The sequence below is a fragment of the Cyprinus carpio genome, chromosome B16 (genome assembly GCF_018340385.1).
Source record: "Cyprinus carpio isolate SPL01 chromosome B16, ASM1834038v1, whole genome shotgun sequence".
Classification (NCBI taxonomy): Eukaryota; Metazoa; Chordata; class Actinopteri; order Cypriniformes; family Cyprinidae; genus Cyprinus; species Cyprinus carpio.
This window is the reverse complement of record NC_056612.1, coordinates 16,691,320-16,718,592: the sequence shown is the minus strand read 5'-3', so window position 1 is coordinate 16,718,592 and position 27,273 is coordinate 16,691,320. Positions and strand designations below refer to the sequence as shown.

At 36.9% G+C, this 27,273-nt stretch overlaps 3 protein-coding genes and 1 long non-coding RNA gene across 8 annotated transcripts; 2 read left to right on the top strand and 2 right to left on the bottom strand.

Moving 5' to 3' along the window:
* The first annotated feature begins 1,995 nt into the window (after window positions 1-1,995).
* LOC122139986 lies at window positions 1,996-17,516 on the top strand. Of its 5 annotated transcripts, XR_006156713.1 has the most exons (10): window positions 1,996-2,025; window positions 7,658-7,731; window positions 8,097-8,211; window positions 8,345-8,424; window positions 9,460-9,569; window positions 9,954-10,042; window positions 13,353-13,444; window positions 13,800-13,969; window positions 17,146-17,221; window positions 17,311-17,516. It is a non-coding gene; the product is annotated as an uncharacterized LOC122139986 (long non-coding RNA). The 5 variants fall into 5 exon arrangements; XR_006156711.1 differs by lacking the exon at window positions 8,097-8,211 and having other exon boundaries at window positions 8,243-8,399; XR_006156710.1 differs by lacking the exon at window positions 8,097-8,211 and having other exon boundaries at window positions 8,243-8,424.
* On the bottom strand, window positions 3,062-7,021 carry LOC122139985 (protein S100-A2-like). Its single transcript, XM_042741131.1, has 3 exons — window positions 6,865-7,021; window positions 5,775-5,906; window positions 3,062-3,816 (listed from the first exon to the last, which is right to left on the bottom strand). The coding sequence occupies exons 1-3, from the start codon at window positions 6,874-6,876 to the stop codon at window positions 3,643-3,645; spliced, it is 318 nt and encodes a 105-aa protein (XP_042597065.1). The 5' UTR covers window positions 6,877-7,021; the 3' UTR covers window positions 3,062-3,642.
* On the bottom strand, window positions 7,360-15,397 carry dcst2 (DC-STAMP domain containing 2). Its single transcript, XM_042741130.1, has 13 exons — window positions 15,149-15,397; window positions 14,817-15,011; window positions 14,165-14,230; window positions 13,811-14,024; window positions 13,351-13,508; window positions 10,323-10,487; window positions 9,869-10,036; window positions 9,446-9,546; window positions 9,053-9,183; window positions 8,274-8,404; window positions 8,095-8,182; window positions 7,603-7,716; window positions 7,360-7,493 (listed from the first exon to the last, which is right to left on the bottom strand). Exons 1-13 carry the CDS (start codon window positions 15,225-15,227, stop codon window positions 7,415-7,417), a joined length of 1,689 nt encoding a protein of 562 aa, XP_042597064.1. The 5' UTR covers window positions 15,228-15,397; the 3' UTR covers window positions 7,360-7,414.
* Window positions 17,517-18,256: 740 nt separating the features above from the next.
* dcst1 (DC-STAMP domain containing 1) lies at window positions 18,257-27,010 on the top strand. The gene is given in 15 exon segments (XM_019119104.2): window positions 18,257-18,328; window positions 18,408-18,536; window positions 18,648-18,705; window positions 18,707-18,785; window positions 20,456-20,627; window positions 20,721-20,864; window positions 20,942-21,063; window positions 21,160-21,314; window positions 21,926-22,025; window positions 22,094-22,189; window positions 22,517-22,643; window positions 22,795-22,911; window positions 24,449-24,499; window positions 25,909-26,019; window positions 26,834-27,010. Coding segments are annotated over 15 exon segments (1,563 nt in total). The 5' UTR covers window positions 18,257-18,270; the 3' UTR covers window positions 26,878-27,010.
* Window positions 27,011-27,273: the final 263 nt, after the last annotated feature.

Sequence of the window (27,273 nt, the reverse complement as noted above, 5' to 3'; positions counted from 1 at the left end):
TTTTATAATTTAAAGAAGAAACCAATCCGATGTATAGTTAACATTTGAGGCTTAATACTATAGAAAAGCCCTAAAAGTTTTTCAGTTAGAGTGTTTTCAGTTTGTTTATTTTCATATAAAAAGACTGCATGCAGTTGCATCAAACAATGATATAAACACCATTCAATGTAAATTGTGATCATCGTAATTAACAATCGCAATTACAATTTCAAGGGAATAATCGACAATTATGATTTTTGTCATTATCGTACAGCCCTACTTGGAAGTCAAAGTATTTGTGGGCTGTAGCAGTTTAAAGGGTTAGTTCACCCAGAAATGAAAATGAGTCTGTGTTTTACTCACCCTCGAGGCATCCTAGCTGTATATGACTTTCTTCTTTCAGACGAATCCAGTCTGAGTTATATTAAAAATTGTCCTGGCTATTCCAAGCTCTATCATTGCAGTCAGATGGTGTTGCAGTTGAACAGTCCACAAGTCGTCAAATAAAGCGGTCGCATCCATAAAAAAACGTCCCTGACACGGCTCCAGGGGGTGAATAAATGGCTCCTGTAGTGAATCCATGCATTTTTGTAAGAAAAATATTCATATTTTAAACGTAATAAACACTTTTGTCTCACTTCCGGTATCTGTCATACACAGAAGGCATTCCGGCGGATTACTTAAGACATCAGCGTTGCGTGATTAGTGACAAATGTGGAGAGAGAACAAAACAAAACGCCCGCAAAAAAAACCATTAACGTGATGGATATTCTAAAAAAAAAAAACTCCATTTGTGATCTAAGGAGTCGGTATTAACATTTCCAATGCTTTTAATTTGTCAAAAGGACACACCCACAAAAGGGGGAGATTGATGAATATTCCTCTATGCTCCACCTAGTGAAATAGAAAACCTTAGGAATCCTATATATTTATAGCTTTGTAGATAACAGAGCGGATCCTGGTTGATTTATGTTCTGGAAGGAGTGGGTGGATTCCCATAAAGAGATTAGTCTGTGTGTCTATTTGTCTTTGTAGGAGTGGATGCATTGACAAGAAACTAGAATGCCAGGCTTAACTAATTCTTAAATAGATGTTCACTACTTTGAACGTGGGACAGGTAATTGCAGTAAAGCTAAGGTGTTTTGATACAAGTTCTTTTTTCTAAGTGTTTGTTCTTAGTTCACTCAAAAATGAAAATCTGCTGAAAATGTACTCACCCTCAGGCCATCCAAGTTAGTTTGATCCTTTACAGTAGTCAATATAAAATTGCATTTGTGAACATCAAATATTGTTGAAAATTAAAATTAATGTGCCAAAGATAGCACCAACATGCAATTTCACTCCTGACTTGAAGTGAAAAGCTGCCTGTTTGCAAGAAACAAATTCATCATTAGGATGTGTTTACTTTAAATCATTGTTTCTGGCTAAAACACCAGTATATAATACATAGTCATGCTTCCTACAGTGAAAAAGTCAATTTCTTGTTGTCCTCTCACATCAAAATCCACCAACATATTTTTTTAGAATTATTTTGGATTGTTTTAGCTGTAAATGGTGCTGGAGTCTTGTGGATTACTGTGATATTTTTATCAGCTGCTTGAATTCAGACGGCACCCATTCACAATCAAAGGATCCATTGGTAATGTAATGTTATAGCAAATTATGTGATGTAAAATTACTTCAAATCTGTTCCAATGAATAAGCAAATTCATCTGGGACGGCCTGAGGGTGAGTACATTTTCAGCAAATTTTCATTTTTGGTAAATGATTTCTTTAAGCCTTGGTTTTTAAAATCTCACAAGAGGCAGCTGTAACAATAAAAATTTTATTGGTTACAATACAAAGCCGTTAAAGGGACAGTTCACCCAAAATAGAAAATTAAATCATTATTATATATATATCTGCCAGACTCTGTTCCGTGTCTGTGTGTTCCCTTCCCCAACATGCTCCATATTTTGTTTATTTCCTTATTTGGTCTTCCTGTTCCTGTCCTGATTGTGTTATCATTTGTTCCAAGTGTTCCCCGTTCTGTTCCATTGTTCCCAGGTGTGTCCCATTAGTTTCAGTGTATTTAAATTGTGTTCTGCCCCTCTTTTCCTGTCCGGTATTGTTCGTCTCACCCCCAGTGTAATGTGTGCTTTCCTGGTGTTCTGTTTAATAATGTTCTATGTTTATTTGAATCTCCCTGCTCCAATACAGTAGGTGTGTGTGACAATATCACTGACCAAATTTTAATTTTTAGGTGAAGTATATCCCTTTAACAATAAACATAAAACTTAAAATCAGCAAAGCTAAATGCTAAATAATTAAGTTTTAAACAGCAATAATGAAGATGTTAAGTGTTTCAAGGTTAGGTATATCAGGTCTTCTTTAGGAATGCAAGCAGCGTCTGAGGAATGCATTACTTCCAAAAGAAAGAAAAAGAAATTCAGGGATCCGATAATATTATACCTGTAATTGTGGAGGGTTCTGCCTCTGCTGTGAGAAATCACTCTCAAAGTCTTGAGGTTTTGATGCCAGAAAATAAGACTTTATTGTCAGAAAATGAAGTTGAGAAGCTCAGGAGAGCATCTCCCGAGTCTTTGCCCGCACACTCTTTTATACAATTTTTCTACAAGGTGTGTTCAACATAGTCCTTCAACCCCAGTACAATGTATTCATTTTACCCAGGAAACATATGAAGAGTTAATTTGCAAAAACCAATAAATGCCACTTAAAAAAAAAAAAAAACTGATTGCCGTGCATTATTCTCCACATATAGCGTGATCTGAACCCTAAACACGTTTGGTCAAAAAAGCCATTTTTTTCATGTTTCTCATGAATCCTTGCACAATTTTGTCTGCCAGTCTGAAGAATGGTTTGTTATCAAGACTTTATTTAGTTAGTTATGATTCCATTTAGATAATCATGAAGTTTCCTTTTGATAGCTTTTTGATATATTTTATAGAAATTTAAAATGGTCTTTGGGACACTTTAACATCAGAATTAATAAACAGTAAGTAGATCAATAAAGACCATCTCTATCAGTCTATCAGAGTGTTTTCACTACACCTATAGACTTTATAGATCATTCAGACTCAGAAACCTTTAGCATGTATTTAATAGTATCAACAAAGATAATCACATTATGTTACCATAAAGTCAAATACAGTACAGAATATGTGGTGTCACATCTCTACTTCAATCTACAATATATTTTACTCACATTATCACTTTTGCAATGCATGTCAGTCTACACAAACAGACATGTGGCCCGCAGTTACATAAAATATCACAGTTGTCATATCAAATTTCCTATTTTTTATATTAAAAACTAAAGTGAAAAAAAAGAATGATTCGGCAGGTTGAAAGGTACACAATTATACAAAAAAACTGCAGCACCAGAACAAATGAGGAAATAAATGAGGCAGTAGATCTTATGTTATCTGGCCAGGCAGGTGTGGCTCAGGTTACACTGATGGTAGAGATTACTCGTGTCGTAAGGGCTTGTTGGGTATTCATTCAGGAAGCTCTGTAACAACACTTTATTATGATAAGACCTTCCGAAAAGACCATTAGAGTGACATGTACAGTACTGCAGAGAGTGATGGGTAATATAAGCTGCTGATTGGCCGTGTTTTCTCAGGGCTGTGGTAGATCAGACTGGTTTGCTCAGGGCCGGTCTTACATCAGACTACATTTCACACATTTCACTTGTTTCTCATTGCTCTGCAATCCGAACTGAGTAGTGGCCAGAGAATCAACCAATCCCCAAAAATCCGTGAATGTGACGCCCTTCCCCTCTTCCACGTTCAGGTCTGCCAGGAGTTTGTTAAGTCCCTCCTGGTCCCCTGCTGTCTGGAAGAGAATAAGGGGGGGGGGGGGGGGACAAAAATTATGATAATTGTGTTTATTCCAGAAAATCTATTTGCGTTTCATATCTCATATTTATTTTCATTGTTATTTTGGTTTGTCCTAGACAAAATGGCAACGACCCAACAGCTAACGAAAATATATTCTAAGAACTGTTTTGCCAAATTTCTGAGAATGTTCTCTGTTAGCAATGGAAGTAATCCATTGCTGATTATGGCAATATAGCTTTTAGGTTGATATTATAGGTTTTGAGAGACTGAAATGTACTTAAAGGGATAGTTCACCCAAAAATTAAAATTATGTCATTAATGACTCACCCTCATGTCGTTCCAAACCCATAAGACCTCCGTTCATCTTCGGAACACAGTTTAAGATATTTTAGATTTAGTCCGAGAGCTTTCAGTCCCTCCATTGAGAATGTATGTACGGTATACTGTCCACGTCCAGAAAGGTAATAAAAATATCTCCAAAGTAGTCCATGTGACATCAGAGGGTCCTTTAGAATTTTCTGAAGCATCGAAAATACATTTTGGTCCAAAAATAGCAAAAACTACGACTTTATTCAGCATTGACTTCTCTCCCGGATCTGTTGTGAGCGCGTTCACAACACAGCAGTTTAGTGATATCCGGTTCGCGAACGAATCACTCGATGTAACCGGATCTTCTTGAACCAGTTCACCAAAACGAACTGAATCATTTGAAAGGGTTCGCGTCTACAATAAGCATTAATCAACAAATGACTTAAGCTGTTAACTTTTTTAACATGGCTGACACTCCCTCTGAGTTCAAATAAACCAATATCCCGGAGTAATTCATTTACTCAAACAGTACACTGACTGAACTGCTGTGAAGAGAGAACTGAAGATGAACATGAGCCGAGCCAGATAACGAACAAAACATTGACTCGTTCTCGAGTCAAGAACCGTTTCTGTCGGACGCGTGCGATTCGAGAACCGAGGAGCTGATGATACTGCACATGCGTGATTCAGCGTGAAGCAGACTGACACACAGCGCGTCTTAACCGAACTGGTTCTTTTGATGATTGATTCTGAACTGATTCTGTGCTAATGTTATGAACGCGGGTAAACCGAAGGCTTGAATCAAGGGCAATCATCGCCAATGAAGTCATTACGTCGAGCACAAAAGAACTGGTGAACCGTTTTCTTCAACCGGTTTATTGAATCGAACTGTCTGAAAGAACTGGTTCGCGGAAAAGAACCGAACTTCCCATCACTAACGGTGATCCGAAAACCGATGCAACCGGTTCTTGACTCGAGAACGAGTCAATGTTTCGTTCGTTATCTGGCTCGGCTCGTGTTCATCTTCGGTTCTCTCTTCACAGCAGTTCAGTCAGTGTACTGTTTGAGTAAATGAATTACTCCGGGATATTGGTTTATTTGAACTCAGAGGGAGTGTCAGCCATGTTAAAAGAGTTAACAGCTTAAGTCATTTGTGGATTAATGCTTATTGTAGACGCGAACCATTTCAAATGATTCAGTTCGTTTTGGTGAACTGGTTCAAGAAGATCCGGTTACATCGAGTGATTCGTTCGCGAACCGGATGTGCTGTGAACGCGCTCATAACAGACACGGGAGAGAAGTCAATGCTGAATAAAGTCGTAGTTTTTGCTATTTTTGGACCAAAATGTATTTTCGATGCTTCAGAAAATTCTAACGGACCCTCTGCTGTCACATGGACTAATTTGAAGATGTTTTTATTACCTTTCTGGACGTGGACAGTATACCGTACATACATTCTCAATGGAGGGACTGAAAGCTCTCGGACTAAATCTAAAATATCTTAAACTGTGTTCCGAAGATGAACGGAGGTCTTACGGGTTTGGAACGACATGAGGGTGAGTCATTAATGACATAATTTTCATTTTTGGGTGAACTATCCCTTTAAGTGATCTTACAATTGGATTATGGGTCTTCCTGACTTACCGTCACCATGGTGGGCAGCTCTTTGGAGATCATGCTCTGGAACTCCTGGGCTGTGAGCGTATCAGCGTCAGTAGACGAAGCTGAATGGAAGTTTTTGACCAAGGTGTTTATGGCCACCTCTAGAGCTGTGTACTACAGAGCGGGAATAGTTTCAGAATCAAGCACAGCTAAAACGAAACGTCTCTCATAGAAAGGAGCCACCTTTCAGATCTATCTAAGCACATCAAACCATTTGGAGAAAAAATGTGGTTTAGTATTAACATATACAATGTCAGTAAACCCACTGTAATCTTATATTCCAGAGATTTATATACAGTAGACTCCAGAAACTGTTTTACCATTGTCGTACTCTTAATATCTTTGTCCATTCATTTAACTTGACACGTTTTCTGTCTTTTCAACTCGATTTGAGGTTTCAGTTTCTTTCACCAGTTGTGAATTTCAGATAACTTACAGGTTGTAACTTTGGCACCACTTCCAGGCAGCAATTATAAGCTTATAGTGGGTTTGTATTTTTTTACTGTAATAGTTTTGATGTAATATATCAACACATAATGGCAAGGCTTTGTTGCATTCCTCAGTTTATCAGTTGTAATCCGTTTGTTTGCTGTTGAACAGGAGCTGTAGAGACCTGTTACCTCTATCTCTTACAGTACATTCCTATGCTCGACTGTTCAGCATGACTGACATCTACTTACTCACTGGGCGTTGGTCACAAAAAAGACATAAAACCAAAAACATAAAAGCAAATTAAAAGTAAAATCGTTTTTTAGTCTTAACGTTTTAAAATGACCATCAAAAATATTCATACTGTTTATGTATAATATTGTTTAAAATAACTTGGAACTGCACAAGTGCGATTATTTGTCCACATATATTGACCAAATTATGAATTAAATTAAGTATAAATATGTTATATTTTATTAAAGAAAATTCATTTAGACTGATAAAAAGCACGGTTTAATTCATTTTCTGCATTTGCAAAATATCAAAGGGAAATTATGACGAATAGGCCTAGCTACAGGTGGATCATGTAAGTAAACTAATCTAAAACATAAACTATTTAAATTCAACAAAAAGTCAAGCTTACCTGTTCAGCCATTGGGCTTGTTTTATGTCCCGTGCGGAAACTACAGCAGGTGAAGTGAAGTGACAGTATTTCATCACCTGACCAGCGCTGCCTCGCGCCTTCGACCCGCCCACTCTTCACTCACACCCGGGTGATGTTCACGCTTTTATAGTATTGAGAGTTTATATGGGAATATGTCGTGCACGGAATAAGTGTTAATTTGCGACACACGCAGAAATCAACTGGTACCGCCTTAGTGGAAATAGTAAAAAATATGGAAATAGTTTGAGTATGTGTTTTACAGTTAAGAGACTGGAGCTCATACTCGACATTCCTCCGTCAACCATGTAAATGCAATAACCAGGCCAACCGCATTTTGACAGATGTGATTAGATTACATGAGGTAACATTTGTAAAATATTTGTAGTTTCATCATGTATACATATTTTGCAGTTTGGACAAGGTGAGAAAATGAAATAAGTAGATAAATAAAACACATAGGCATTCCTGGTACATAACAGATTTATATTCAACACCACAGAATCTACGAAAGCATAAAGCAGCTTTGACCTTAAACTCTGTTATTAATCTCCACATTTTGATGGCCGGTTTGGCCGTTGATCCCTAGAGAATGATCCTGATTGGAAATACTGAAACAGACATAAAAAAGACAAAAGGTTAAGACTGCTAATTTGAGAGATACCCTATGCATCTGTTAACTCAAAAATATGTAACAAGCTGCTCAGTTACTCTGGACACCTGATGGTTATTCCCTTCCTCTCTTTTCCTCTTTTCTCTCCTATGCTCTGGCCAGGCTGAAGTGATGTTACAGCGGTCTCCTCTAAACTGGCTTGCTCCTCATCACTGGAATCTCTGAAACTCACAAATGTAAGCATTAATGTGTAGAACTTTACTGTTCCTTTTCAAAATGGCAAAATAAAAGCTAATCTGAATAATGATCTAACTGAACTTAATTTGTTTATGTAGTGTATGCAAAACATGTTCTTGCATGATCATAATTCTGTTTCTTTAGTAAATAATTATATAATATATAATATGCCCTCAACACCTTTTACCTGCCGATTCCACAAACAAGACTGTTTTGTCCTTGTGAAAAAAAGTGTGCTTACAGCGACAGTGTCTTTTTTGGTATTATTGCTACCACAGATGCTGTGGACAGAGGTTAACTTAAGTTATATTCATTCCAAAAATATTTCATTGTGTCTGTCATTGTTCTGTCATGTGACATACAGCTCTTGGTCCGCGTGGAATGTGAGGGGTGCCGTACAGATAGCACAGAGATTCCCCATCAGTCTGAAACACAGCGAGCAGTAATGGCCTGTGAAAGGAAAACATTTTGTCCAACAGGTTGGTCTAATAGTCTGTTTCTTTTTGCCAGTTAAAGATGATCTAAAATCAAGAAAACCAGCCTGTGCAGCGAGGGGTAGGGCAGATATGCACTTCGTCATCATGACCTCTCGTCTTCAACACTTTCCCACAGGCCACGCAAGATTTTTTACCGATATCCAGGAGCCTGGCTATGATGGCACCCCCTGGTAGGCTGCAAAAAAGATGAGGAGTGTGTGTATTTATTTCACTTCATTTCATTTAAATATTCACTGAGGTAGTGCTTAAAATGTTACCTTCAGATACCTAATAGACAATTTTTGTTGAAAGGTTTTGGGTCAGTAATATTTTTGTCTTTTTGAAAGAAGTCTCTAATGTTCACCAAGGCTGTATTTATTTAATAAACAGTAACAAGTAAAAAGTAATTTTGTGAGATATTATTACAATATACTATAGCTCTTTGCAATATATATATATATATATATTATATATATATATATATATATATATATATATATATATATAAAATATCTTTATTCCTGTTAATTTTAAGTGTCCAATGATCCTTCATAAATCATTCTAATATTCTGACATATAATTTTTTTTTTTTGTAAAGAAATATATACTTTTACTCACCATTAAATTGATCAAAAGGCAATTGTTTTTACATTGTTACAAATATACTGTATGTATGTATATATATATATATATATATATATATATCACGGTTTCCACAAAAATAAGAAGCCGCTTAACTGATTTCAACATTGATAATAATAAGATAGTTTCTTTGAGCAGCAAATCTACATATTAGGATTTAAGTCAGTGTGTTACAGTGATATATATAGTGGTTTATACTCACTGTTTGGCCAATATTGGTATAATGCCATCATGTGGCTGGTCTATCCTGTTTCGTTGTACAGCCCTCAGTAGGGCTTTTCCTAAAGACCCGCGCTGCGTGAGAATATGCCTGTGGAGGTACTGGATTCTCTTCTGCAACATGCACACAGTTAGTATACACTAAGTTTGTGTTACTTTAAGAATTGAATTAATATTGATAATAAATTCATAATTAAAGCAAACTAGAAAATAAACTAGTTCAGTCATTGTCTTTTTACAACCAAACCTGTCCTCGATGAGACATAATTCTCTTTATAGATCAAATTTTACAAGCATTAAAAAAGTCTCAAGGTGACCAGCATAGTAAATAATTGATAAAATGCTTTATATTTGGGTTAATCTTTTGTTTTCTTACTTTCTCTCTTTCAGTATGGTACCTGGCACACACAAATCTCTGTAAACGTTTGACGTAGCCACCAGCAATCACAGTAAACAGAGTGAAGCCATAAAGAAGACCTTTGTTTGGAGGGAAGACAAAGGTCAGACATATAACCAAATAAAAGTTACATTTTTGCATATATGTATTATTTCACTGAGTGGTGATGACTATCACAGTTGTACAATAACAGAAGTTACACTTTGAATTGACACAGATATCATTGGCACGTTAGTTCTTTTGTATTAGTATTTGTGGTTGTGGCTGTGATTTGATTGTAATACTGTACGTTCCATCTGTTATTCCAGTCTTGACCACTAGGAGTCACAAGACTGACAGATGAATGTTATAATTTTTTTTTTTTTGTACAAAAGTCTAATTGTACTGGTATTGTAGTTGTACCAATGAGCAGGTATCTCATGTAGTCTGGCTCCAAAGGCTTCATGAGACATTTCTTGCTAAGCACAGTGATGTTCCCTTTCTGCAGGATGTCAAATGAGGCTGCGATGTCCCGAAAGATATCTGAGGCATAACCAGATCCATTCACATTCACTGCAACCACTACAGGAGCTGGAGGTGACAAAATTAATTAAAATGGTAAAATATATGGTAGAACATGCTAGACAGATAACAAATATATAGAGAGTAATTAAATCATTGACATATTACTATTTTATTTTTAATGCAAAAATGCTTAAATATGTATTGCAATGTGAAAATAAGAATAAACATGTCAATATTACTAAGAATGAAAGTGCCAGTATAATAAGTTAAATCTGCAGTGGCATACTAGTGAAATTGTGAAATGCAACAAAGAAAAACCATTGAAACCATGCTGTGATTTCATCTTGTGTACCTTGGGTGACGATTTCACCCTGGGCCTGGTGGTGTACCAGCTCAAACACCCAGAACACCATGAGGTCAACAGCTATCAGTATGACAGTCATGACCATATACCGGAGCAAAGACAGCACCTGACCTGCTATAGCCCGTCTCTCTCTCACAGTCAGATACAGAGAGGCTGAAGGAGACATAAGAGGCAGAGTAATAATTAGAGTCAGTTTATGTCTTAGCCAGATGTGTGTGTCTCTGTGAACCTGGTGAAGATGAAATCACAGTTTCCACAAAAATATTACGTAGCACAACAATTTTCAACAGTTCTATGATAAGAAATGCTTCTTGAGCAGCAAATAAGCATATTAGAATGTTTACTGAAGGATCATGTGACACTGAAGACTGGAGTAATGATGGTGTAAATTCAGCTGTGCCATCACTGGAATATAGTGCATTTTAAAAACTACTAAAATAGAAAACAGAAAATGCAGCCTTTGTGGGCAAGGACTTCATTAAAAAATTTTGCAGGTTAATACAGCAATGTAGAATTTGATTGGATGTTAGAACTTTAACATAAATTAGTTGTAGTTTTTCCTAAAACAGACATGCAATTTTTGGGTCACCAGAAGTGGTTTTAGTGCAGTTGACCTTTTGGCCCTGTTTACACTTGGTATTAAGATGCGTTTTGGTCGATCGGATCACGAGTGGACAATGAAGACACATACCCGTTTACAGCTGCCGCTTTAATCCGTCTCTTCTGTCCACTTTCGACCACTTCTGACCAGATTACCCCCCGTGGTGCTGATTACCTCAAAACACGAGCAGGAGGGCTAACGTTATCGCACACTAATATTACGTCTGCGTGTACTTACCGCTGTTGTTTCTTTTCTTTTTATCAGAAAATAATACTTCTGATTCGGCCTGTCAAATTTTAAATCCCGTCTGATAAACACACATCCTTGTACGTCTCACAATGATTACACGTGTATTAGGTCAGTAGGCAGAGAGTAGGTGGTCTTTTGTGGCACTGTCACCATCTACGAGCGGTCAAATACGGAAGTGGTGAAAAGTGGACGAGCTTAAAACGTTTCACACCCCGTTTACACCTGTTTTTAGCGTTGTCCACTTGTGATTTGATCGACCAAAACGCATCTTAATACCAAGTGTAAACAGCATTTTCTGTCTCTCAGAGTGTGAAACGCATTCCCTGTTCTTTGGTAGTTGTTGACTTTTCCCTTGTTAACTTTTTCTCATCTTTCCTTGTTAATTCTTCTCTCTCAGTTCAGGGTCCTCCTCCACATTTCTGAACCCCTCAGCTTCACTTATCTAAATTTCTATGAACATTCCTTCCGTTCTTTCTTCCTTTTGACTCTTCACCCCATGCTAACTATCTGCTAACAGACACATGTACACATACAGTGGGTACGGAAAGTATTCAGACCCCCTTAAATTTTTCACTCTTTGTTATATTGCAGCCATTTGCTAAAATCATTTAAGTTCAAGTTTTTTTTTTCCTCATTAATGTACACACAGCACCCCATATTGACAGAAAAAACACAGAATTGTTGACATTTTTGAAGATTTATTAAAAAAGAAAAACTAAAATATCACATGGTCCTAAGTATTCAGACCCTTTGCTGTGACACTCATATATTTAACTCAGGTGCTGTCCATTTCTTCTGATCATCCTTGAGATGGTTCTACATCTTCATTTGAGTCCAGCTGTGTTTGATTATACTGATTGGACTTGATTAGGAAAGCCACACACCTGTCTATATAAGACCTTACAGCTCACAGTGCATGTCAGAGCAAATGAGAATCATGAGGTCAAAGGAACTGCCTGAAGAGTTTAGAGACAGAATTGTGGCAGGGCACAGATCTGGCCAAGGTTACAAAAACATTTCTGCTGCACTTAAGGTTCCTCAGAGCACAGAGGCCTCCATAATCCTTAAATGGAAGACGTTTGTGATGACCAGAACCCTTCCTAGAGCTGGCCGTCCGGCCAAACTGAGCTATCGGGGGAGAAGAGCCTTGATGAGAGAGGTAAAGAAGAACCCAAAGATCACTGTGGCTGAGCTCCAGAGATGCAGTCGGGAGATGGGAGAAAGTTGTAGAAAGTCAAGCATCACTGCAGCCCTCCACCAGTCGGGGCTTTATGGCAGAGTGGCCCGACAGAAGCCTCTCCTCAGTGCAAGACACACACAAGCCTGCATGGAGTTTGCTAAAAAACAGAGAAATAAGATTCTCTGGTCTGATCAGACCAAGATAGAACTTTTTGGCCTTAATTAATTCTAAGTGGTATGTGTGGAGAAAACCAGGCACTGCTCATCACCTGTCCAATACAGTCCCAACAGTGAAGCATGTTGGTAGCAGCATCATGCTGTGGGGGTGTTTTTCAGCTGCAGGGACAGGACGACTGGTTGCAAACGAGGGAAAGATGAATGCGGTCAAGTACAGGGATATCCTGGACGAAAACCTTCTCCAGAGTGCTCAGGACCTCAGACTGAGCCGAATGTTCACCTTCCAACAAGACAATGACCCTAAGCACACTGCTAAAATAACGAAGGAGTGGCTTCACAATAACTCCTTGACTGTTCTTGAATGGCCCAGCCAGAGCCCTGACTTAAACCCAATTGAGCATCTATGGAGAGACCTGAAAATGGCTGTCCACCAACGTTTACCATCCAGCCTGACAGAACTGGAGAGGATCTGCAAGGAGGAATGGCAGAGGATCCCCAAATCCAGGTGTGAAAAACTTGTTGCATCTTTTTCAAAAAGACTCATGGCTGTATTAGATCAAAAGGGTGCTTCTACTAAATACTGAGCAAAGGGTCTGAATACTTAGGACCATGTGATATTTCAGTTTTTCTTTTTTAATAAATGTGCAAAAATGTCAACAATTCTGTGTTTTTCTGTCAATATGGGGTGCTGTGTGTACATTAATGAGGAAAAAAATGAACTTAAATGATTTTAGCAAATGGCTGCAATATAACAAAGAGTGAAAAATTGAAGGGGGTTCCGTACCCACTGTAATTTAAGTATACACTTACAGGGCCTGATGTAGGCGAGAGTTTCTCTGTGGCTGAGGGGAAGTACAGCTGCTTTGCCCTGTCTGGAGCGCTTCCTGTCCAGCTCAATAAACTGGTCAGTGATGTAGATGTTTTCAAAGTTATCATTATGAAGGTACTGATTTTTGTACAAAACGGCCCTGTTCACAAACACATAAAAAACAACTGAAAATATGAAAATACTGATGGATATACTTTTCCACAATAGAGGAATATTATTAACTACAATATTATTAACTAAATATATTAACAATAACTCACTTCTACTTTTTTGGACTAAAAACTGAACAGCTCTATTTAGCTTTGACAAAAAAATTTTTAAATAAAGATAAATTTTGTACTTAATTCTGCAATAATTTTGTGACAGAACTGACATGGTGGATATGTCTCTGTTTGTGTGAGTATTTACTATAACTTCTTGTTTTTAACAGGAAGTACATACTGGAGATACATGAAGAGAAGCAGGAAGAAACCCAAGTATGCCAGTAGAAGTTTGAGCTCCTGGAGGAGGCCCAGCTCCTCTGACACCTCCTTCATGATCTTCTGAGCAGCATCCTGTATGGACTGACTGTTGTTCAGAAGCTGGTCAAAGTTGATGGAGGTAGAAATGTTGAATTCAAACTCCTTTTTAATTTGATCAAAGGCTGCAATAGTTGCTAGAGGTAAAAACAACAAAATGGCAATAACTAAACAATAAGCTTCTTTAACTGGATAAGTTTTAACTGAATAAGTTAAGAATCACTCCATGCCAGGAAATCACTGTTCAAAGAAGGAATCTCATAAGAGCTGTACTTACGAAAAGCAAAAGCATTCTTGATGTGGTCAGCAATATATGATGGTAAGATGCAGAACAGCTGTCCCACTGCCGGAAAAGCCCGGTAAAATAAACAATAGGCATTAATTAAAAATATATAATCTGTGCAGACTGACTCATTTAAAAAAAAAAAATTAGTAATGACATCAGTTTTCAGTGCATTACACTAAACAGCAGATTTCGGCTCCATAAGGCTATAAGAAATTATATTAGCCCTGATTCTGTAGCTACAGTTCATGTTTAGATTTGCTGTCAGATCATGGTCATCCTGTTGAGGAATGTGTGAGATACATACACATGGGAACACAACCACCCCTCTTGAACCTGTAACATTTAGGGTACTTAAGCATGACAAACTGTTCCAACAGGAACAGATATTGTAAATAAACTTTGTTTATATCGAGCCGGGAGATGAACAGTACTTAGGACTCTGTGTCACAGGAACCATTTTTCCAGTTTCTATGGCAGAATAGATATATTATACCAAATATAATGAAACCAAACCAATGTGACGCAGAAAATAAACAGGATACTGTAAATTACAGTAAGGAATCATTGCATTGAGGCTAGAAGGTTTCCTGTAAGAGTGTAATGATAGGGATTTCAAGAAACTAATCATATACTAGAGACGCACCGCGTGCGAGCCCACAGAGAGGCTGGAATCCATCCAGGAGGTGGCAGAGGAACGAAAACACAGAGAGCAGCTCCATGCAGTTCTCACGGGCCTCGTCAAAAAGCCTAGTGCACTTCTGATATGGCAAACCCAGATTGTCATTACACACATCACCAATATTCGCCAAGAAGTGCAGTACATTTCTTAGAGTACGAGCTGAAAAGGAAACAGAGAGACGGAAGGGACTTCAAACATGCCTAGACCTCAAACCTCAGCAAATAAATGAAAGACCATATAGGCGGGTTTGCCCAGACAATGTCATTACCGGATGTTTGGCTGATTGATTCACTCACCGACATGCCACACAGATTCCGTCAGAGCTCTGATGAAGTTTTGTGCTCGGCCTGCCATTGAGTGAGCATTCCTCGCCATCTGCTTTATCTTACTCAGAGCCGCTGAACAAAGACGTTTTCAGGATATCAAAACAGAAACATGTACAACATACTACTGTAGTTTTCAAGTAAACCAGAAGACCTTGATTACCTTATTCACATGGGTTTCAGAAGTTAGAATTAAATTGGAAAAAAATAGATCTATGTTAATATTTGAATAATATTAATTTGTGGACTATCCCTGATGTGAATTTCAAAATCATTTCTCTACTTTTTTTGAAAGAGGTGAATTTTTTTTATTTTTTAAAGTGGGTTTCAGAAGTTAGAATTAAATTGGAAAAAAATAGATCTATGACGCTGCAGGAGCTGTTGTGTTTGGTTCATGGCAAGTTCTGCACCACAGATCACACTGTCTGCAGCCCGTTCAACATTTTCCATCGTGTTGCTCACTGGGCCTTGGATAACCAAGGTACAGATGAGGAAAAGAACGAAATTTTTACCCCTGACAAAGACAGAGAAAGTGTTATGGTGAACAATACAATAGAAAAAACTTGAGAGGTAATAGACTATTGATAATACAGATGATTTAACAGTATTTTAAATAATTTAAAGTAGATTATTGGGAGGCTGGGGCTAGGTTGTCTCACGAGGAAGGGCTGTATCTCAGTATATGCAAGGTTTTGAAAAGTCCAATCAATCCTAGTGTTTTAAGTAGTTTTGTAAGTTGTTTCTAAACACAGTTTTAAATACCAGAACTTTTACATATATATTTTTTATTCTGCACTCCAAACTCTGAACTGAACAAAAAAACTATATACATTCAGATGGAAGGTGACACGTTATTGTACAATTTAACTCAAATTTCTGTTATCAGTTCAAGCTAATATTCGTAATTGTTTATATTTTACATGTTAACTTCACATTCATATATTTATGTTTGTTACCCTTTTAATTTTTTTCTGTTTCATGAATTATCAGCTTCCAATCTGACAACATGGACATCAGTTCAAAAGGTCAAATGTGGGTCTTCAGTGAACTGTATCTTATTTTTTCTTTATTTTCGTGGACATAGACGGTGGAACTATTATTTCTTTTTTTTTCATCCTAAGGCTTTAAAGTAGGCTTCTATATTATAGATCAGTGGTCTACACTGAAATTTCTTTCAAAAATAAGCAACTTAGAGAAAACGCGGAACGACTAGCCCCGGTCTCCGGAATATATCTCAACTTATACGTGCGTTAACAGGCTATTAAATTATAAGCAAAAAATTAATTTACACATATAACACCGTATACGTTTAAGAAAGAGATTGACAGCTGTTTATTTACTCGAGCACAGCATTGGGAACATCAGCATGACGTTGGTGCGCACGCGGTCTGAGAGGCCAGTACCAAACCCCGCGCAAGCGGCGAGGACGCCGGTGGTGATGATGCAGAACCAGAGATCGTGGTTCTGGATGTACAGCGCTGTCATCCCGTAAACTGACGCGAGGAACAGACCCAGAGTAAACCCAGCAAGACTGCACTTCAGCTGACGCAGCGCCGAGCTGCGGCGCCACCGCGACAGTCTCCTACCGAGACACTTTAAAAAAGGTGCTTTTGGGATCATCCTGAAGAGAAGTGAACAAGAGAAAGAGAAATGTATTTTTTAACTATAAAAAAGAGAAAGAAAAATAAAGATGAAGCCTAAAGCATCGCTGCGTTAGACTTAACGTTACCTGTCCACTATAAAGCTTGTTGATGTGACAGCTGCTCCTCAGTCAAAAATGTAGTCAGTTTTAGATCAGAGTTTGACTTTGATACATGTGGGCGGGTATAAGAGGGTCTAGGACCCATTTCCAAACCCGATACTAGTACATTTTGATTTCATAAATATTAAAATGCTGTTTACATCAAATCCATTAGAGCTCATTCTAACTGACTCATGGTTGCATCTTTTAAAACTGCTTTCTTTTGCAGGGTTCTTTGGTAGCAGGGAAGAAGAAACCAGCAATGGAGTGTCTCAGGGAAACCCCAACTAAATTACCCCACTCAAGTGTGTTTATCTTACATTTTTAGAAAACAAAATGGGTTGATTACACTAGCTGTTGTGCATATAGATTATGACTTTCTGTGAATTTGCAGCTTTGGAGAAGGTGTGTAAGCGTATTCTGCCACCTGGAGTTTATAAGTTCCTGTTCGGCCCGCTGTCTCAGTTTCCTGTGGTTCGACATCTCACAGGCGCTGTATTTGGTGCTCTGAGTGGAGTGGGCAAGTAACTCTGCAAAACCTAGTGTACACTTCCATTCAAATGTTTAGGATCAGAATGTAGGTAATCTTTTTGTTCAGTGGTTTTGAAAGTAACGTTAGTCTCCTTTATGCTCACCAGGATGGGCAAGTAACTCTGCAAAACCTAGCGTGCGTACAAACGCAATGACGTGAAATAAAACTCATCAATTAAAGCAACAGCGGCTTGATTAAGTGCATTCACACAAACGTCGAGAATTAAGCCCTCACCAGGACTGCATTTATTTAATTAAAAAAGGGAAAAATTAGTTCATGAAGTATTTTTTGTTTTTTTTATTACCAGGACTTATTTTATAATGTAATTTTTTTGTTTGGTTGTATTTTATTTAGGTATTTATTTAGTCTGTATTATTAGTTTTTCATTTTGATTTAATTCTGAAATGCTGATTTGGTGCTGGTTAATCTTATTTTTTATTATTATGAATGCTGAAAACATTTTGCTGCTTAATATTTTTGTGGAAATAGTGATGCAGTCTTTATAGTATTCTTTCATCAAAAGTTTTAAAAAGTAATGAGTTTAAAGCATTTAATTGAAATAGAAATATAAGTTTTTAGTGTCACTTTTGATCAATTTAATGCATCCTTCCTGAATAAAAGTATTATTAACAAAAGAAAGAAAAATCCTGCTGACCGCAAATGTTTTAATGGTAGTATATTATTTCATTAAATAACTACCATTACAATACAGTTATATAACTAACATGGGATGCTGATTTTGTCTTAATATATTATTTTAACAAAAGGAGGATGTATATTATTTCATTAAATAATACCATTACAATACAGTTTTTCGGACTCATGCAAAATATTACCATGACAACAGTACAACGTGTTGTTGTTGGATGTGTGTTTGTGAGTAAGTACACTGAAGAAAGTAAACATTTGACGCCAGTCATTTATTATTCAGTTATTTAGCATGAGCTGTATTGTTGCAGGTCTGTGTAGTCTTGGAGGCATGTTTTCCTCCCTGTTCCGCTGCTCCATCCTCCTGATGTTTCCTAGTATGATTGGATCTCAAGGTCGGACGTTCCTGATGGTTTATGTGCTGCATGGACTTTACCAAGGTAAAAATTCTAACATATACAGGAACATTAAACAAAGCACGGATCTCAGAAACGTGGACAGTCATGAGCCTTCATTCATTTTTGACCCATCGCCTATACTCTTCCCATCAGGCCCCATTGCAAACATCCAGCGTAATGTGCAGGATGTGGCCTCCTCCATGGGCTGTAACAGATCTGCAGATCACACACAGCAAGGTGATGTGGAGAATGCTGACAGAGCCTTACGTGCAAGTAGTGCAGGAGATAGTGGTGAGTCCTGACTCTAATGTTCACTTTGTCAGCTATTTTTAATGTAGTCTTAGTCCTCAGTCAAACATTTTTAATTTGTTTAAAATTGTAATCATGATTCTTGTCATTTGAGAACCTTCTTTTTACATTTCAACAGAATTATTGCACTTTCATCTGTTAGCACAGGAGACGTTTATGCCAGTTCATGATATGGTTTATTTTACTTCTTTACTCATCTAGTTTCCTGATTTATTTTATTACCATATATATTATATATCATATCATATCTCTAGATTATGAAAACTAGTAAAACTCAAAAGCTAAAACAATGATATTCTTAATATTATTTCCAATAATTCCGTAATGTATATATATATGTTAAATTTTTTCTATTAAAAATAAAAAATATTAAAAATATTTTGTCACACAGAGGTTGTATAAGTGCATTTATTCAAAAAACACAGTCATTTGGATTTATTACAGTTCAGTTAGTCTCAACAAACAGCACAAGTGACCGAAAATATAGAGAGATTTTAGTAAAGTTTTATTAGTGCTGGGCAATGATTAATCCTATCCAAAATAAAGCAATAAGCCCCAAGAAGCCATGGTTTACAGTGAATTTATAACAGCTAAGGGGCATTGTTAGGCATGACGCAAAGCGTTTTTATATAAATAAAATAAAACATATATAAATGATACATAAATAAAAACAGTATTCTTCCACCAAACAATGTAGTTCCTCAGAAACAGTTGTGGTTCCAACAAAGTGGTTGCCGAAGCAACACAGAAGTAAATAATGGTGTATGTTTGTAGTGTAATTTATAAAAGCTTTGAATACGTCTTAACCAATCAGAATCAAGAACCGGAACTATCCATTTTATAATTATTTTTAGTTTTGTATAAATGTGAGCCGATATTTGTAAATTCTATGGGTAAAGCTTCCGGTCTCATTTGCGTCCAGCTATTTTTAGCTGTACAAAACAGTTAGTTTTGCTGCTTGATATTGACAATTGATGTGTCCTATCATATTATTTTAATCTGTTATCTTAATTAAGAACACACTGGTTTGTAGTGCAAACAGTTTTACTTTTTACTGCATGTTGTTTTTTCTCCTTGTTATTTACCTATAGCGGCTAATGAAACAGAAGTCTCACCCATAGGCTCACTTCCACGTTGAGGAAAAAGGTGGATAATAAAAGTTTTTGTGTACATAATATATGTGTGTGTACTGTGCATATTTATTTTGTATTTATAAATACACACACATGCATGTATATATGTAAGAATAAAATATGTTAGGTTTACATATTAAATATATTTAAATATAATATAAATTATATGAATATAAATATATACATACATGTAAATATTTTCTAAATATATACTGTATGTGTGTGTCTTTTATATAAGATAAATATACACAGCACACACACATATATTATGTACACAAAAACTTTTTGGATGCGATTAATTGCAATTAATCGTTGCCCGGCACTAGTTTTTATTTTTTCGAACTACAATTTAGTCTTGTCTTTTTCTTCAACAATATTGCATGGAAAAAAAGGTTCTCAACAAACATTTTTGGTCATAGTTTTCATTAACGAAATTAACACTACCTGACACAGAGTGTAAGTATACAATTTGCCGATATGAATCTTGGAAATCTGTCCTACGAATACCTTTCTTCACAGAATGACAGTGTTGAATTTCAAAAAGAGGCTCAAAATGTGAGCAGACAGTTCCAGAAGATCCGGGACGAGGTAATGGGTCAGTACGGATATGACTCTCTTGGTAAGGAGTCTGTCCATACGGCCAACAGCACCCAGGAGGAGTATGTAGTGAAGACTAGAGCTCGCTGTGACTGTGAGTGTAAATAACAAGAAAACAGGCTATTATTGACTGTGTTTATTTGGGCTTTTAAGATTGTCTTGATCAAAATGATGTGTTGTGTAACAGATGTGGTGCAGCAGGGGGTTAGCCGGTGTCAGGATTGGTTCAGTGTTAAGTGGGAAGAGTGTATGAATACCATTCAAGCACCTCTTATAAACCACTTCCTCTGTGTACCTATGCAGTTCCACTTTCTGTGTGATATCATGAGAGGTAAGATTTACATGTTGCATCTGAGCTTAACATTAAGCGAAGAGGATCCCAGGTGTATTGAGTTACTTTTCTCTCAGTGATGACATCATGGTGCACTGAGAAGATCCCAGTTGAGGGAAACTTTGGTCAGACCTTCGACAAACTAAACGACTCCATCAACAGGCTTGCAGAACACTTCACCACCGATGTAGTGCTTGAGGTACAGCAAACCCTCTCATTCTTAATACAGAAGAGTACAAATCTGATGTTTGTTTGTTTGTTTTAAAAACATTTCTTCTTATGGTTGGTCTTGAAGAAATTGGAGCAGCAGTCAGTGTTTGGAGTGGACATCCTCCTGAATTTCTCTAAGGAGCTGAGCCGTGAGTTTCAAGAGAAATCAATCATTGCTGAGAAGATAACTGGGGTGATTAACTTCCTTCTCTCATTCACCTTCATCACTGTGTTCACCTCGTAAGTTCTCACTCCTTTCATTAGCACTGTTGTGATATATGTGCTCTACTGCCCTTAGGGGATGTTGTACCAGTAAAAAGTGCAATCCTGTACAAAGATAAAATTCAGTTTTTTTGTCAGTGTATCTGCTGCATTATTCGAATAATACAATATATTGTAAGCAATAAGGATTTTTGTATGTAATTTTATCTGGAAAATGCAGGCCAATAAAATACAGTGAAAAATTATATTTATATACTGCAACAAAAGTTATCAATATTAAGGTTAATAAGAAAAGTTTCTTGAGCATCAAATCAGCATATTAGAATGATTTGTGAAGGATCATGTAACACCACAAGAATAATTTACATTTGAAAATATGTACAAATTACTATAATATTTCACAATAGTACTGTTTTTAATGTTTTTTGATCAAATAAATGCAGCCTTTGGCGAGTATGAGATTTCCCTAAAAAAAAAAAACTAAACAAATCTTATTGACCCCAAACATTTGAATGGTAATAATATATAAATATAATATTATATTTATATAAATTACAAATATAATATTCCATAAAATGTTGTATGTTGTATATAAAATATGTATTATTTTTATTGAATTTTGCTTGCAGTGCATTTGGATATGTTCATCAGTATTGCAGAGACATTTATTTTGACAATGTCTACATAACAACCTACTTCAGACAGATTGATGCCCGCAGAAGGAGAGCTGTAAGTTAAAACCTTACATTTACACAGATCCGTATCTGTGTTTGTGCTAATTTGAAAATCTGTTTTAGGGAAAGAGGTATTTGCTGCCACTCAAGAAAGCAGAGCAAGAGAGCTTGATCAACCCATGGAGCTTATCTATCCACCCCAGCGAGCTCATGCCTGTGGTACTGTATGCTATTATATTCCTTGTGTTCAGCATTGAATTCATGTTCTGATGTTCAGGCTGTGTGTTTAATGGAGCAGAGTTAAAAGTGAAGTGTGCCATTTCTGTTTGTCTAATGGCACCAAACAGAATGTTCTCAAACAGGTTTCTCAAACTCATAATTCTGCCCCAAACTCATGCTATTGGTTGAATCAATGTTGCTATGTTGGCCTGACTAGGATTCTTAAGGAAATAGAGCAATGTTCTTTTCAGGGAAATCAGCCTATGAATGAATAACTTATAGCTGTCTTGTTGATTTTAGTTTTAAATGGTTGTGTCTTTCGTGCAGATTGTGGGCTTCCTGCAGGTTGCATCTCTGGCTCTGTTTGTGTGTGTTCTGCTTGCTGTTGATGGAATTCTGTACAACATCTTTGACCTCATCCGAAGACATACTTTCACCACATACTCAGTTACTAGTGAGCACAAATACACACTTTATATATGCATGAGCAGTATTTTCCTTCAAGAATAAAAGCATTTACATACCTATGTGCCTTAGACTGCTTGTACATTCATTTGATGTAAAATATTACTGTATATTTTCTTTCTTTGTCTCTGCATCTGTAGGTGTTCATCACATAGAAATTATAATTGGTGGCGATTCCATGTTAGCCAGACTTCTGCGGAAAACCATTGGTGCCTTCAACACCTCCTCCAATCTTGATGTGCAATCCAGTAACTTCCGTAGGTTATTTACTATTTGAGTTTCAATATTCTCACTGCAAGAATCTATATTTTTAGTTTAATTTTACATGAATACTTTTGGGGAAAAGAGACTGAACATTATTCATGGCGAAATCCAAACTCTGAGCAAGCTAAGAATAAGTGCACAGGCACAGAAGCCCTATGCAGATGAAAGAGAAACAAAGATCTAGAAGAAAATAACCTCAGTGCACCACAGCTGGAATAAATATACATCAGATGTGTTATTGCATCATGACCCAGATATCGGTGTAATATTGTATTGCTAGGTCTCTGATCCTCAACATCATTCAAGGTCTCTCTATACCACTGCACTCTCAAACTGGTCTCAGTTTCTTTCAAAATGCCATTTAAAATATGTCAGGTTTCTTCCTAGCATCCTGAAAAAAAATAAGAAGAAGAGAGTTCTCCAACTTAAGTATTAGACAAACTGTGAATGTACTCTGTGAGACATTGAATTCCTCATTGCTTGCTTCTACGTGTGACTGTTGCCAATGACGGATTCTCTTCTGAGGCCAACTGACGTCTTCAGTCTAGCCGTCTATTTAATCTGATCAGAGTTAAACTGAAAGCTCTGATTGTGTCTGTGTCTCATCCAGACAGGTCTAAATTGATCTAGACCGGTCAGCACAGGGCAGTGCACATGCAGAAGGCTGATGAGAGGACTATTTATAGCACTAGCATGACAGCACGCATGCCATTGTACTATGTTTACTTGCCATGTAACTTGATCCAGTAATAGGTTATTTGTGTCTGTATACTCTAGAGTTCATAAGTTTGAGGTCAGTAAGATTTTTTATTTTTTTTTCATTGTTTATTCAGCAAAGATGCATTAGATTGATCACTGCTTTTTTGAAAAATTCAACCACAAACTCCACAAAAAATATCAAGCAGCACAATAATAAATGTTTCTTGAATCTGCATATTAAAATGATTTCTGACGGATCGTGTGACACTGAAGACTGGAGTAATGGCTGCTGAAAATTTAGCTTTGCCATCACAGGAATAAATTACATTTTCAAATATATTAAAATAGAAAACTATTATTTTATATATTATTTAAATCGTAATAATATTTCACAATATTACTGTTTTTACTGTATTTTTTATCAAATAAATGCAGCTTTTATTTGCTTAAGAGACTTCTTTCAGACACATTAAAAAAATCTTACCGACCACAAAGTTTTGAACTGTAGTGTCCTAGCTTGAATGTCTTAACATATAGACTTGATTCAAACTATTTTGTTTTGGTATACTGTATAATTTTAGGAATACAGCCTTAAATCGATAGAATGTTTACCATCTAAAATATATCCGAAAGTGACTATCATTGTGATATTTACATACTGAATTCCAATAGGTATCTTTCTTGCACCTTCACTTTGCTTCATTTACCTTCTTGCTTGTGTGTATGTTTGTGTGTATAGAATGTTTGCCCCGCCCACATGCACTGAACCAGTCAAACTACTTGTGGATCTTCATCCCCCTTTTACTGATGTGCCTCATGTGCTGCCTGCAGGTGTACACCAATCGTCTGCGCAGGGTTATCACCACCTTCTACTTCCCAAAGGTACCATATCCACTGACAGACTCCCATCTTTTGGTTGAACAGTCCTGTCCTGTTCAGCAACCCTACAGTGAAATCCATCCAAGGGGCCCAGCACCTTATGAATGACTGATTGTGGGATGGACGGTTTGTTTGGATCCAGGGACAGAAGCTAGTACTCCTGGCAGTGTTTATCAATAACAATATTGGTCTGTCATAAATATCAGAAGCTCCTTATGCTTCCTTTGGCTAAGGAGCTTAAATGAGTCACTGTCCTGCATGTGCTGCTGCTTTCTAATGCTGATCACGTTTTGAATTACATAACCAGACAGATGCAGGAATAATAGCTGTTGGACTTGCAGTAATGTAATGTGTGCATGGCAGCAATCAAGCTAATGCTCTCTTGATGAGTTTCTCATGCAGTCTTGAGTATTTTCCTATATAAAAATGTGTGACTTTCTTTTTTTTTTTATAGTATTGTCTATTTACTAACAGAAATGCTTAATTTTTTAAAGGAAATTTCATTCTAGTATCGTAAATCAGTAATCAGCTGAGTTTTTTCCTAAAGCATTCTTCCCATAATGCAGTTTGGGCTAAAAAAAAATAATTGCCACCTTTCATAGTCAGTACATTTCAAAAAAGATTTCTCCCAGCAGGAGAATATTTATTATTGCTCAGGCTGTTATTTTGCCGTTGTACTCTTGGCACAGGAAGGCTTGAACAAATGCTAAAGGTCTCTCCTAGCATAACTGAAACAAACAAAAAGCACAATAACAAGCAAAATTGTCATTTTTGCTTACATCCAGTACTCCTATTAAAATAAACTGTGCGGTTTCATTTAGTTTTTTATGTGAGATATGGTCCAGATTACTCACTTGAGTTTTAAAGTAGTGTAAGATAATAAGGTTACTAACAAAATAATAGAAACTTTGATGATTTGTCTGTGGGTTCTTGGCTCAGTTCTGCAGAACATGTGCCACTAGGCCATGGGTAGTAGAAGTACATCTTTTATGCAATATAATCCTTTTGGTCACGATTGTAACTGATATCCTGATTCAGCAAGTTCAAAGTGTCTCAAACACAGTGTCCAGTGTAAGAGGAGGATACTTTCTCACACATAATGGGTCAAATATGTGTTCTAGTGTATGTGCGGGTAAAGTTCTAATAAGGTAAGAGGGTTTTAAAGTAATAGCATTAGATTTGCAGCACTCCGTGGGCACGTGCCGGCATGAGGAGGATTACAGGGACCCTGTAAAACCTGATTCAGCTAGTGGCACAAATATTACCTCATTCATGAAGATAGGAACATTGGTGGTGTCTTTATTCCTGTAATCCTACAGGTGAACACTGTAGTGCTATATTCCTATAATCTGAAATGTTATCTTCAGTATTTTGATGGATGAGACCCATCTGATTTGGGCTTTTTTTTTCAGAGAGAAAAGGGACGGATCCTCTTCCTCTACAACCTACAGATCCAGAAACGTATATCCTTCATCAAAAGACAACTACGTCGCCTGAGAAATCAAAAACAGACATTTATAAAGGTGTGTGTGTGATACTTCTGCACAGGGCCCTACAGAGAAAACATAACTTTTTGTAAATTTTCAGTTTACAACCTCTTTAGATTTTTCAGTTCTTTTAATTTTGTTCAAAAATTGCATTTGTAGAACAGAATTCATTTAGGTCATACATTTAGTGAAATCTGAGAAAAAGCATGAGACCAAGGCTGCATTGAGAATCGTATACTTCTCCACTATATAGTAGGCAAAAAAAAAAAGTATGCAAACATGTCTGAATTTACAGTATTCATAAAACTGTAGGCAAAAAGTACTGGGATGACCTATTATTTCCGCCAAGATTCTAAAGTGCACATCCAATGGACACTTTACTATCCCCTGAGGCCATGGGACAGGATTTGAGAATGGCAGTGAAACTGAAGCTAGTACTGTAGGTCACATAACAGTGACAACATAACAAATATAGTACATCTGGATTACATTCATAATAAAACATACTTTTTGAATGGTTGTGAAGTAATTATTCAAAAGAAGTGGCTACTCAGAGAGTATGCAATTTCGGATGCAGTCCAAGTTGGTTAGATTCATTAGGAAGTGCCTGTTTTAAAAACTGCCAGCTATTTTGTGGGAGATTATCTATCTGACAAGGGAACAAAAACAATCAAACCATTCTTCAGTAGCCGCACCTCTCCAGCTGTAGCAGTGAATGCACAGCAGTGGCCTTAGGGTTACATGCCAAGTAAAACACTCAGCAAATTTAACACTTTTGACTATTTAATAAATCCCAAAATATACGTTCATGGTCCAATCTCATCTTCAAAGTCTCCCTTTTCTCTACCAGGTGCTGTGGGCTGTGTTGGCCCCACTGAAGCGTGTGGGCTGTAGGCTGCGCTGGTGCTGGGTGTGTGATGGGTTTGTGAGGCAGAACCAGGCTGTAGAGTGTAGTACTGTAGGCTGCACAATAATCTATTGTCAGCAATGCTGGACAGACCTGGACAACATCTGCTACGCCTGTTTCCCTCGTGACCAGTGTGGAGAAGACAGCAGCTCTGAATCTGATGTGTACTATGGCGGCTTATGAACTTCAACTTCTGACGTGCAACATGTTCACAGCTGCATAACTTTCTGATATTTTAAGTAAAAAAAAAAAAAAAAAAAAAAAGATTTTAAATGCCTTTTTTAATTATTATATTGTCTTTGCTAAGTGTACACATAACTGAAATGGGTAAAAAAAAATCAAGTCGCCTAATTATCTCACACAACCTTTTAAAAAAAGTAAAC

Excerpts from the sequence above, each read along its gene's own strand:
- LOC122139985 (XM_042741131.1), bottom strand. Across the intron at positions 3,817-5,774 it reads AGCTGCCCACCATGGTGACG|ACAGCAGGGGACCAGGAGGG; the intron begins GTAAGTCAGGAA and ends ATTCTCTTCCAG.
- dcst2 (XM_042741130.1), bottom strand. The coding sequence starts at position 15,227 with ATGGCGAGGAATGCTCACTCAATGGCAGGCCGAGCACAAAACTTCATC. Across the intron at positions 9,547-9,868 it reads CATGAGATACCTGCTCATTG|GTCTTCTTTATGGCTTCACT; the intron begins GTACAACTACAA and ends CTCCAAACAAAG. Across the intron at positions 7,494-7,602 it reads AGGAAGGGAATAACCATCAG|TATTTCCAATCAGGATCATT; the intron begins GTGTCCAGAGTA and ends TGTCTGTTTCAG.